General features: G+C 51.7%; 1 protein-coding gene across 1 annotated transcript; it reads right to left on the reverse strand.

The window, feature by feature from the left end:
* Positions 1-11,197: 11,197 nt before the first annotated feature.
* On the reverse strand, positions 11,198-12,176 carry LOC123115856 (NDR1/HIN1-like protein 26). The gene has a single exon (XM_044536932.1). It carries the CDS (start codon positions 12,063-12,065, stop codon positions 11,433-11,435), a length of 633 nt encoding a protein of 210 aa, XP_044392867.1. The 5' UTR covers positions 12,066-12,176; the 3' UTR covers positions 11,198-11,432.
* Positions 12,177-13,315: the final 1,139 nt, after the last annotated feature.

The following is a 13,315-nucleotide window of genomic DNA, read 5'->3' on the forward strand; positions in this document are numbered from 1 at the left end:
GTAACAGGCACCACCACCTGCTCTCCACACGATCTGATCGACCACTTGGTTTTTGAGGGTGATTCCCGAGAGCTGGAGCCGCCGCCAAAGGTGCAAGTATTCAGTGATGATGGAAGCTGTGTTACCGTGGCGCAGATCTCTGATCCACTGTTCGTTGGTGAGTGCTGCAGCCACCATGCGGTTCTTGCGCCTGGAGTGCTTGAAGAGGTCCGGGAAGGATGAGCATAGCGGGGTGTCATCCAGCCAGGAGCTTGTCCAGAATATTTCTTGCTGGCCATCGCCGATCCGGACCGTCGTGGCTCGTGTCGGTGTCAAAACTGGCGGATCTCGGGTAGGGGGTCCTGAACTATGCGTCTAAGGTTGATGGTAATAGGAGGCGGGGGACACGATGTTTACCCAGGTTCGGGCCCTCTCTATGGAGGTAATACCCTACTTCCTGCTTGATTGATCTTGATGAATATGAATATTACAAGAGTTGATCTACCATGAGATCGTAATGTCTAAAACCCTAGAAGTCTAGCCTATATGATTATGATTATCTCTACGGACTAAACCCTCCGGTTTATATAGACACCAGAGGGGACTAGGGTTGTACAAAGTCGGTTACAGAGAAAGGAATCTACATATCCGAACGCCAAGCTTGCCATCCACGCAAAGGAGAGTCCCATCTGAACATGGGAAGAAGTCTTCTGTCTTGTATCTTCGTAGCCCATTAGTCCGGCCCATGTCACATAGGCCGGACGTCCAAGGACCCCTTAATCCAAGACTCCCTCAGTAGCCCCTGAACCAGGCTTTAATGACGAGGTGTCCGACGTGCAGATTGTCTTCGACATTGCAAGGCGGGTTCCTCCTCCGAATACTCCAAAGCATCCTTCGAACACAGAAAATGTGTCCGGCTCTGCAAAATAAGTACCACACACAACCGCAGAGAGTATAGTATTTCCCGAGTCCAATCTGCTGACAACTTTTGTAGCGTGACATCACGTCCTAGCCCGGTTATTATTTCGAACCATTTTTAACCTATCGCTCCATATATCGAGATGCGATTTCATTGGCATGTCTTGTCAAAGCAGAGATCGTGTCCCCTTATTGCGGGATTCTCATCAATACGGGCGTGGGTAACCCAACCGTGCCGTCTGCACGGCCCTTGGGGAATAGGCGAGTTTTAAGGCGAGTGGGGAGGGGCTTGATATTCGCTGCCTTTATAAGGAGATAAGGATTCACCCCTTTTCACCCACGCCTTCCCTTTCTCTGCCCATCCATTCTTGAGCTCCAATGCCCAAGTCCTCATCCTCTCCGCCTAAAAAAAGCACTCCAATCATGTCCGGATCCAGAGCGCAGGGCAAGTGGACGGCCTCCTCCGTTAAGGAGAAGGACATTACCAAGCTCCGGGAGGCTGGGTATTTGGCCGAGGAAATTGCCCGCCGGTTTCCGGCCAAGGGACAGATCGTCCCCATCCCGGAGCCCCATGAGAGGGTAGTATTCATCCCCCACTTCGTCCGCGGGCTTGGATTTCCTCTCCACCCGTTTGTCCGCGGACTCATGTTCTACTATGGGCTGGATTTCCATGATCTGGCCGCCAACTTCTTCCTCAACATCTCGGCATTAATAGTTGTGTGCGAGGCCTTCCTCCGCATCCCACACCACTTCGGATTATGGTTAAAGATCTTCAATGTGAAGCCGAAGGTCGTGGGCAGTCAACACACGGAGTGCGGAGGCGCCATGGTGAGCAAGATGCCCAAAGTCACATGGCCAATAGGTACCTTCGTGGAGACCGTCAAAGGGTGGCAACAACAGTGGTTCTACATCACAGAGCCGCGTGACACCACCTAGGCCGTGGCTCCCGAATTCTAGTCCGGAGCACCAATGTGGCTCACCTCCTGGCTAGAGAAGGGCCTGGATTGGTCTTTGTCAGACGAGCTGACAACGCTTCAGATGAGCATCAGGAGCATGATAGACAAGAATATCAAGCTTGTCAATGTGATCCAGGTGATGCTTGTTCGACGGATCCTTCCGTGCCAAAGCCAGACTTGCCATTTGTGGGAGTATGATCCGGCCAAGCACCAGACCTTGCTGCAGTTCTTCGGCACTACGCACGAAGACATCTGTAAGGTGCTTTTCAAGTCCAACGAGACGTGGCCGGATACGACTGAGGACCGTGCACACAACTTGGCACATCCCGCTAGCCCGGTAAGTTTTTTCATGTTTTCAAGGTGTATCCTTTACTTGCATACCCGAGGAAGATGCCTAAGCCTCCCTACTGATTGTCTCAAGGCTGAACAAAGAAGGCGAAGCGGATTCACTGTCCGGCTCCGCTGCCCGAAGACCCAGCAATTCCACTTCTGATGAAGATGCTAGTTCCGGCGCCCTATCAAGCGCCGGAGTGGAAGGCCAAGGAGAGCAGAAGCGGTCTCCGTCGCAAGGGTGCTTCAGACATGACATTTGAAGACACCAAGCCTCACTCCTCCGCCGCCGGGGACGAAGAGGAGGAGGAAAGTAACTCTCCCCCTGAGGGAGGAGGAAGAAGAGGACGGCCTCCACAAATCTGGAGGCAGAGGCATCCAAGAGGGGGAAGGGTTCCCTCGCGGATAACTCCGTGTGGCACGTCGACAGCAACCCAGAGCGGCGCCCCCGAGACAAGCCCCTGGCCGAATCATGAGTACTCAAAAATCCGGACACATTCATATATCCAGCCTCTCTACTTCATAGCCTTAACATGTTGAATCATGCATTTGCAGTCCAGCTCAGTACGACCTCGAGCGATCCTCATCTTCGGGGGATTCGCTAGACCCGAAGGCGATGGACAGCAGGTCCCTTCCAGCAGCCTCCTCTCCCAAGGCCATGGATGACACCGAGGTGTTGTCCCAAAGGATCCCAGGCTAGGGAGAGACTCGGGAGGCCGTCAGGGCGGCACCGGAGGGTGAAACCTAAGTCGTCGGACACATGGGGGAGCAAATCCCCATGGAAACTGGCGAGAGGGGCCATATTCAGTTCAGGCCCCGGCCGAATACGGTCCTGGAGACCTATGCGGCTCTGAAGCCCGGCAAGCAGCTTCCTTCAAAAGGAGGAGGTGCGCCAATTCTGTCGGTGACCTCTGTCCAGCCAGAGGCGCCGAACACTCTAATGGAAGCGCTGCGAAGTGCTTCCATTGTTGAGGAACACCGTACTCTTATTGGTATGGTGGTCGAGAGGATTCAGTCTGCGAAGAGCGGACTGATCGAAGCCTGCACAAGCCTTCTAACAGGCTTTGAGGTAAGCAACGCAATTATGTAAAAAGAATGTCATAGTATAGGCAGTAGCCCCTGAGACACTGTTCGGTGTCCGAAAAGAAAAGCCGGATAGTGGATCAAACAAGTTTAGTAGGAGACTAACCAGATGAGTCAATGTGAACAAGCAGACGTCGTTACTGGCTGCGACCTCTCATACTGTTGAGGTTTCCAGACTGAAGCAGAGTCTGGAGCGGGCCGAGGAAGAGCTCGGCCACGTGAAAAAACAGCTGGAAGACAATTAAGGTATGCAACAACCTTGTCTATATTTAGGAAGGATGAATGATTTGTGCTGACTAAAGTGCCATGATATTTATTAGGAGTGGCGACCGAGGTGGAGACCCTCAAGAAGGCGTTGGCCGAGGCCGAGGAGAGAGCGGCCAACGAACAAGCCACCCATGAAAAGCATGAGGCCAAGGTCGGTGAGGTCCAGCAGGAGCTCCAGGACGCCGTGAAGAAATGCGAGTCCTTGGAGCGCAACATTGCGGACCAAGAGTCCGAACTTGCCAAGGCCTGCCAAAGCACACACGATGCCAGGGTTGAAGCCCAGGGCGCCCTCCAGAAATCCAGGAGGCCAGAAAAATCACGGCGGGTAAGGAATTTATTATGCAGAGCAAATGTGTGAAGAAAAGGTTCCTCTTACTAACCCGGATTTGGAGTTCTCCAGGGGCGTTTGCGGATCTGCCGCGCAGCATTTCAGACGCTGCGGAGTTCTTCCGAGCCGAAGAGGGGAGCTCCACAGAGAAGCTATTTTGGTCGCAATACCTTGCGCCAGAACATCCGGTGCCTTTTAGCGATCAGCTAAAGCAGCTGGTCGAACTGCATAGGGTGGCAGAACTAGCCATGAAGGATTTAATAGTCCGGCTATGGCCTTCCGAAGCCATACCCAGCAGCTACTTCGGGCTCATGAAGCGGTTGGTCAATGCCTGCCCTCGGCTTGATGCCATCAAGCGGTCGGTCTGCATCGAAGACGTGCGAATGGCCTTCACCCGAGTCAAGATACAATGGGCGAAGATGGACGCCGTGAAGCTTGCGACCGAGGGACCGCCCGCGGGCAAGGAGCACCGCATGCCCGAGCGGTATTTTGAAGATGACCTGAAGGGATCCCGCATTGTAGAGGGGCAGTGTTCAAAAGACATTATCTTTGAATGAAGTCATCCATATTGTCCCTTCCTGTATTATGAAACAGAGCCGTTATACAATATAATGCTTGTTATTTAAAATTTTACCCCCTGTGCGGCTGTTTTGTTAAATCTGAGAGTTGGCAAGTTGTCGGCTTCAACCCCCACATAGGTAGTACGGGGGTGTTTAGGATGAATCTAAACACTCTTTATCCCAAAGCTTGATCCTTAAAGGAGATGTTTAGCGCAACGAACAAGGCAATTGGACTATGTGGCTTTATCACCCTCACTTAGCCATAGGAGTTTGACAATAGAATTTTAGGCGCATCCCCTAGTATTCGTAAGTCCGAACTTGGGGTGCTGTAAACACCTGATCGGATAAAAACCGATTCATCGCATAATGCGGAAAAAATTGCAAAAGATTTGTAACCTCTCGAATAGCTGACCGGCTCACGCCGCATCATGACAGTCAGTTTTTGTCTTTCTCTGCTGAGGTGCTCATCTGGATAAACCAGGACACAATCGCAGTAGTTCTCCCTTTACTACCCTAGCCGATATAGCGGAACGTAAGGTAGTAAGCACAGGAGCCGGGCAACCCAACTATTGACCAAAGACATGATTCAGAGCCAATGCATATAATGCTAAAGTTTGGGGTGCCGAACTATACTGTAAAAAAGTGTTCAGACTTTGTTGCCGTACTATGGGGCGTAATGAAGCCCCTGGCGAATTAAGGCGTACCAGAGTGTACAGGTGCAATTGATAAGAATATCAAAAAAATGAAGCAATAGGCTAATGCCTCAGAAATTGGGCCACAAACTATTCTCCATTATAGTTTGATTAATACGTCAAAGCGTATTTGTACAAGTAGTGCGATAAGCAACAGGGCTATTTAACATGCCACGACCAAGGGAGAGCTGCGTGCGGGTCCTTAAAACAGGCATAACGATCGTTTAAAGAGACCACCTAGAAATTCCCTTATACGTCAATGCTTCTTGCCGTCTTGGTCGTCCCTTGATAGGTCCGACAATCAAGCCATCAGGAAAGGCCTGGGGAAAAAAGAAACCTGAAAAGAAAAAGAAAAAGTGAAAGTATGTGGGTCCAGGGGAGGTTGAGCCGTATTGTGGACTACGATCTAGTTGTGCCTCCGTCTATGCCCATGGTATTTTGAGTGCCTAGTTATGTACGCGCGGTACAAATGTCGTCGTTTGCTCGGGACTGGGATGGAGGCCAAATTGCTAGTCAAGCTGCTGACGAGCTGGACTGTCCTGATGCAGAGTAGTTCAGACTCGTTTGACAGTGTCCGGGAGCTTGGCTGCCGAATTAAGGTTCTGTCTGAAAAGGCCACTCTGTGCTTCTGCTGCGAGGGCAACGGTGTGCTCCTCGGTACGGAGGGAGCGTTCCGTGTTTCCATTGACTGCTATGACACCGCGTGGTCCAGGCATCTTGAACTTGAGATAAGCGTAGTGTGGCACCGCATTGAATCGAGCATATGCGGTTCGTCCGAGCAGTGTGTGATAGCCACTATGGAAGGGGACGATATCGAAGATCAACTCTTCGCTTCGGAAGTTGTTCGGGGATCTGAAGACCACCTCCAGTGTGATTGAGCCCGTACAACGGGCCTCTACACTTGGTGTAACTCCTTTAAAGGTTGTTTTTGTGGGCTTGATCCTTGAGGGATCAATACCCATTTTATGCAATATATCCTGATAGAGTAGGTTCAGGCTGCTACCACTGTCCATGAGGACTCGTGTAAGATGGAATCCATCAATGATTGGGTCGAGGACCAGTACGGCTGAATCGCCATGACGGATGCTGGTCAGATGGTCCCTATGATTGAAGGTGATCAGGCAGGATGACCATGGGTTGAACTTTGGGGGCGACTGGCTCCATCGCATAGACGTCCCTGAGCGCGCGCTTGCGCTCCCTCTTGGGGATATGGGTAGCGTATATCATGTTCACCATTTTAACTTGGGGGGTGACTTCTTCTGTCCCCCTGTGTTCGGTGGCCGGGGATCCTCGTCATCGTCCTTGCTTTGCGACCCCTTCTCCTTGTTCTCGGCATTTAACTTGTCAGCCTGTTTAAAAACCCAATAGTCTCTGTTGGTATGATTGGCTGGTTTATCAGGAGTGCCGTGGATTTGACATGGATGATCGAGTATGCGGTCCAAGCTGGACAAGCCCGAATTGTTTCTTTTATATGGCTTCTTCCGCTTACCGGACTTAGAGCCACTTAATCCGGCATTGACCGTCATGTCCTCGGTGTTGTCACTATTGCTTTGACGCTTGCGTCTGTTGTGTCGAGGCTTGCCATTGCTATTTCTGGCTTCAGAAGTGCCAGGTTCGCTTGTATTGTTATTGCTACTGGCTAGCCAGCTATCCTTGCCCGTGCAGAAGCGGGTCATAAGCGTCGTGAGGGCTGCCATAGACTTCAGCTTTTCTTGGCCGAGGTGTCAGGCAAGCCATACGTCACTGATGCTATGTTTAAAGGCCGCTAGGGCTACCGGACAGTCGACGATCTAGTTCTTTTTAGTTAAGAACCTAGTACAGAATTTCCTGGCTAACTCTCCGGGCTGTTGAACTATGTAACTTAAGTTGTCAGCATCCGGAGGTCGGACATATGTACCCTGGAAGTTGTCGAGGAAGGCGTCTTCCAAGTCTTCCCAGCTGCCAATTGAGTTTTCAGGCAAATTGTTCAACCAGTGCCAAGCAGGTCCCTTGAGTTTTAGCGGGAGGTATTTGATGGCGTGAAGATCATCACCGCAGGCCATATTAATGTGGAGGAGAAAATCCTCAACCCATACCGCGCGGTCTCTTGTCCCATCATATGATTCGATGTTCACGGGTTTAAACCCTTCCGGGAAGTCATGTTCCATTACTTCATCAGTGAAGCAGTGGGTGTGCGGCGCCTCTATATCGAGCCAAGTCGCGACGTAGCTCGGATGGAGCTCGTTTGCGGTTTTCGGCCCGGGCGTGGTTATGTTTGTCACGTTTGGCCGGATGGATATCATCACGCATCGGGGCATGCCCTCGTGATCCAAAGATCGATCTGGTCTGACCTACTCTATTTTCCAGGTCATGTCGCAGGTCATATGTGTATCCCCGAGCTGTTGTGTCTTTGTTTTTACGGCGAGGTAGTGCGGGTTGGTGTTCGGCTTGAGTTGCCGCTTTGTCCCGGCCACGTGGTGGTCAGATAGCCGCATTATGCGCTGGTAGGATGGGCTCCAGTGCCTCGTCATCGAAATGGGGTAACAATTTGTGTTTCGGGTAACTTTTGGGTGGGTGCTCGAGGCCGTATTCCTCGGCTGCCAGGACATTAGTCCATCTGTCATTGAGTAGATCTTGATCAGCTTGAAGCTGTTGCTGCTTCTTTTTCAAGCTCCTTGCAGTGGCTATTAGCCGGCGCTTAAAGCGCTCCTGATCGACGGGCTCCTCAGGCACGATAAAGTCTTCGTCGTCGAGGCTCGCCTCATCCTCGGAGGGTGGAAGATAATTACTGTCCTCTGAGTCTTCGTTAACGGCCAATTCATTAGGGCTGACTCGCCCATCCTCCCGTTCATCCTGTTCGGAAGTTGGCTCAACGGGGTCTTCATTGTCTTCGGCATCGTCCGGGGTATTATTTTCTCCTGCGCCGGTATTGCTGTTTTTTCCATGGCGTGGTTTAGAGCGGCGCTGCTGATGTCCGTGCTTTGGCTGTATCTCAGGAGGCTTATCCTCGACTGGACCCTTTTCATTGTCGCTGTTGTTCTCTTTGGGTGTATCCACCATGTATACGTCATAAGAGGAGGTGGCTGTCCAGCGCCCTGTAAGCGGTGGTTTTTGTGCTTGCTCCTCTCCGACATCGCCCTCCATACCGTCGATGTCTTCGGAAGCGTAATCGAGCATGTCGGTTTAGTCTTCGACAGTGGCTATGAAGTGGGTGATGAGTGGGAAGCGGAATTCTCCGTCATCGGCTTCCAATCCAAACCGGATATAGTTCGGCTGAGAGTCCCTTGATAAGGAGAGGGCTTTTAATGAGTTTAGCACATCGCCTAAAGGTGAGTGCTGGAAGATGTCCGCGGAGCTGAATTCAACGATCGGCGCCTGATCAGGTTCGATTGGCGTAGATGCACGCGATTCGGAACCTATGGCCGGAGACGAATCCGAGGTCCCGGTGACACGGGCCCCGCTCGAGGTTGGATCTGTGTGCGGCTCTAACACCGCTGAGTCTGCGACTTCCGTGGTGGGGTTGAGCTTCCCATCCTCGGACGGCGCAATCTGCTTCGGATCCAGGGCCAGAGCAGTTACAGGCGCTATCTCTTGGGCTCGGTCCGATGACAGATTTAGGTCATGTTCATCATGGTGGCAGGGAGCGGCTGCCATGGGCTCGAATCCGTCGAAGATCAAGTCTCCGCGGATATCGGCAACATAATTCAAGCTTCCAAATCTGACCTGATGGCCAGGGGCATAGCTGTCGATCTGCTCTAGATGGCCAAGCGAGTTGGCCCATAGTGCAAAGCCACCGAATACGAAGATCTGTCCGGGGAGGAAAACCTTCCCTTGGACTGCATTGTTGTAGATGATTGACGGAGCCATCAAACCTTTTGGTGACGACGCAGCAGAACTCTCAATGAAAGCACCAATGTCAGTGTCAAAACCGGCGGATCTTGACTAGGGGGTCCCGAACTGTGCGTCTAAGGTTGATGGTAATAGGAGGCGGGGGACACGATGTTTACCCAGGTTCGGGCCCTCTCTATGGAGGTAATACCCTACTTCCTGCTTGGTTGATTTTGATGAATATGAGTATCACAAGAGTTGATCTACCACGAGATCGTAATGGCTAAAACCCTAGAAGTCTAGCCTGTATGATTATGATTATCTCTACGGACTAAACCCTCCGGTTTATATAGACACCAGAGGGGACTAGGGTTATACAAAGTCGGTTACAGAGAAAGGAATCTACATATCCGAACGCCAAGCTTGCCATCCACGCAAAGGAGAGTCCCATCCGAACACGGGAAGAAGTCTTCTGTCTTGTATCTTCATAGTCCATCAGTCCGGCCCACGTCACATAGGCCGGACGGCCGAGGACCCCTTAATCCAGGACTCCCTCAGCTCTCTCAAACATCTCTCTGTCCATCTTGTCGCATGGCAACAGGAAAGCCGGCCAGGGTCTCGCCGGCTACTGCCAGGATAGCCAAAGCCAGCATAGACTGAGGGTGGAACTGAACCGATGCAGATCAGGTATCTCCAGCCCGCCCTTTTCTACCGGTGAGCAGACCGAGCTCCATGCCACTTTGCACTTTCCACCAGTCAGCGCTTCGTCCTGAGCCCACAGGAAGCGTCGCTGGGCCTTGTCGATTTCCTTCAGTACCCTCTTCGGCACCTTGAGCACTGTCAGTGCGAAAGTTGGCAGGGCAAAGAGCACCGCTCGCAACAAAGCGCGTCGGCCCGCCAAAGTCATCAGCTTGCCCTTCCATCCCGCGAGGCATGATTTGACTCGATCGATGAGGAATTGAAAGTGCACTAGACGTAGTCTTGTAGGAGAGATTGACAGCCCGAAGTAGGTTGTGGGGAAGCTGGTGATCGAGCCACCAAAGCTGTGCGAAACCTCTGCCAAAAGCTGGGCATTACAGTTCATCAAAATGACAGAGGATTTTGTTTGGTTTAGCTTCAATCCCGTCGCCTCACCGAAGGAGTTTAGCAGCTCTAGCAATATGCCCACCTCCTCCTTTACTGGATTTCAAAGATCACTGCATCATCGGCGTACAGGCTCACGCGCATGATTGCGTCGCGTCCTGGCAGCGGCGCGATCAGACCACAGTTTGTGGCCGTGTCCAGCAAATGGAACAGGGGGTCGATTGCTAGGATGAACAGCAGTGGCGAGAGGGGATCATCTTGCCTGAGTCCACGAGCGTGGAAAAAGCTCAGCCCCTGTGATCCATTTAGCAAGCAGGACGAGGTTGCAGTGAAGAGAGGCATGATGAGGTTGCAGTGGAAAAAGCCGATGTTCGTGTCCCCCTCGCGGAGGAACAAAATCCTCGAACGTTGTCTTGCTATCATCCTCTCCAGCGAGCAAAGCCCCAATAACTTATTATTGAGGGTTCTCTGCAATCAATCTCTTGCACCGAAAGGTGCCTGTCATCCATGGCTTTATCCAAGCGGGCAATCACCTCCATCGTGATCCCAATTTGAAGCTTGGCGTAGCCTATTCGTCGGTCACTCCATTGCTTTAGCTTCTCGGCCGTAGCGCGAAGCTTGAGATCAAGCACCACAAAAGGGCTGCCATAACTATGGACCGATTGCCATGCCTCCTCCACCGTGTCGTAGAAGCCCTCCATCTTCGGCCAAAAGGCCTCGAACCTAAACCTCCGCCCCATGACCAAATCAGCGTTCAAGTCCAACAAAAGCGGGCAGTGGTCTGACACTATGGAGCCCAAAGCCGGGAGTTGACATGTTGGAAACAGCTCCTCCGAGCAAGACGTGCTGAACATGTGGTCAATCTTTTTGAGAGTCGCTTCCGCCCTTTCATTCGACCAAGTATATCGCCTTCCATTGAGATAAATCTCTTTGAGATTCAATGAGTTTAACTTGGCACGAAACCACGTCATCATTCTTCTATTGATCATGGCATTGTTTTTGTCCTCCGGGTTTACGAGCAAGTTGAAGTCACCAAGTACAACCCACGGCCGGCATGTAGGTCTCTAATTTCAACCAACTCCTGCATGAATTCAATATTGTCGAAGTATATTGTCTTTGTGAACTTCCTTACTAGCCCTCTCTCCTCCACCACTAATGCTAATCCAATTAATTACTTCCATATCAGACATTACGTAAAATTCCAATGTACGTTTTCGTGGATGTAGCATTACTCAGCTAGAACATATGCAACCACTACATGCATGTGCCGTCAATCTTCTCCTAAGTAGAGTAAGTATACAAGAATAGCCCTGTAATTAAGCATAAGCTAATCCCGTCGATCTTGTCCTATAGCTACTTACAAAGACGTTAATTACAAAGTAATTCAATTGACTGATGCAGATTATGTATACGTATGTAGAATTATTATTCATTCGATGGTGACGGCGCACTCGGTGCCCTGCACGACGACGGCCCTGAGCTGCGACGGCGCCGCGACGGCGACGCACTCGGCGGCGAGGGCACGCTCGCCGGACACCCAGGCCGCCACCTTCCACCGGAGTCGTCCCTCTATGCGCAGCCTCAGCAGCGCCGGGGACCGCCCATCGGCTGCTCCCTCCGCGGACGCCGCCGCCGCCGACGAGAGGGAGGCGGAAAGCACGGCGTCGCCCTGGGCCTGCTGGAAAGGCGGGAGGGGCCCGGCGGTGGCGAGTTGGAAGCCCGCGTAGGGGGCGCGCGCCCGGAGGCCGTCGTAGAGCGCGGCGGCTGGCGCGTTGGGGTTGTGCGCCATGAGGGCCGCGTCGAGGCGCACGAGGCCGCCGCCGGTGCTTGCGTTGGAGGAGGTTGCGGTGGCGGCCAGCAGCGTGAAGCGCGGAGCTGAGGGGCGGAGGGTGAGCCAGAGGATGATGCACAGTGCCAGCAGTGACGCCGCACCCGACGACGCCGCGATCAGCAGCCGTCGCTGGCGCCAGCCACCGGAGTGGTGATGGTGGTGGTGGTGGTGGTGGCGCTTGGTGGCGCAGTCCCGCGGGGAGCGGTCGGGGTCATCGGTGATGAGGGACATGGAGAGAACAGAGATGGAGTGCCCCGGAAGCTGACTAGCTGAGCTGCCTAGCTAGCTAGCCAGTAGCGCAAGAGAGCAGAGCACACGAGTGGGCAGGGTCTGCCTGAGGGCCTGAGATTTATGGTGTGTGAGTGGTAGTACAATCAGTGTAAGTCTCAATCATATTATATTTTAATGTTTTTCTCTGGTTAGTTGTAGTAGTTGATATTACCACTTGATGATATGAACTTTGGTACGAGTAGTAAAGACATCTTTTCAGTTACATGCTGGTTATTATGATGAAGTCTAGTGTATGCATGGTTTCTTGCTTTGCTTGGTGCTCCATCAACCATCATGCTTTTCTCTCCTCTATTTTCCTTTTATCAAGACACAAGAGAAGAAAGGCACCAACCCTCTGCCTGCCTGCCTGCCTACCTGCCTGCCCTGATGGAGATTGTGGAAGATGGCTGGCTAGGCTACACGAACCACATCACATCACAAGATGCTAAAGCCGCAATGAAAGATGCATGTGTATATGCATGGTTGGTGAATTGGCCAGCACCTAAGATCAGACAAGCACTCCTTCGCTTGAAGCTAGATTGCAATCATCACACAAGCTAGCAGGATTGAAAGGGAGGAACTAAGGAAAGCAGCCTTTCTCTTTCATCCCGCTTTTTCACAAAGTAGGGAGCTAAGCTATAGCTATGTGTGTGATGGATCGAGTAGGAAGTGGGGGTGGATTCTTGTTGTTTGGGTGTGAAGCGTAAGTGAATTGCCATCAACGGGGAAAGGTAACCCACATACCAAAGTGGATTCTGGAACATTCAAGTCCACTACCTCACTCATCCCCTCTCAGCTAGCAACCCCACCCAAAGTATATTGCTCCTCACAGTAATCAATCGCCATAGGAACTTTGATACATAGTTTTTTTTTCCTAACAAACAGGGGTACCACATCGACATGTACATGTTAAAATTGGAGTCAATTACATTGATGATTCTAGAACTTGGCGCAAACGATCACTTTGGTGCTAGAAGTTGTGGTGTACGTCGAACTGGTGCGAAAACTTGACTCAAACGTGCAAATACGAAATACGATACTAATCACGTTGGTATACAGAATCTGCTATGACCAGGCGCGTGGATCCCACTGTCAGCCACTAGACCTGGAAGAGGGGGTGTGTGGCCTGTTTTTTATTTGAAACCCCCCTTGAAATATACTCCCTCCGTCCGGAAATACTTATCGGAAAAATGGATGTATCTAGATGTATT

The sequence above is a fragment of the Triticum aestivum genome, chromosome 5B, assembly GCF_018294505.1.
Source record: "Triticum aestivum cultivar Chinese Spring chromosome 5B, IWGSC CS RefSeq v2.1, whole genome shotgun sequence".
Lineage (NCBI taxonomy): Eukaryota > Viridiplantae > Streptophyta > Magnoliopsida > Poales > Poaceae > Triticum > Triticum aestivum.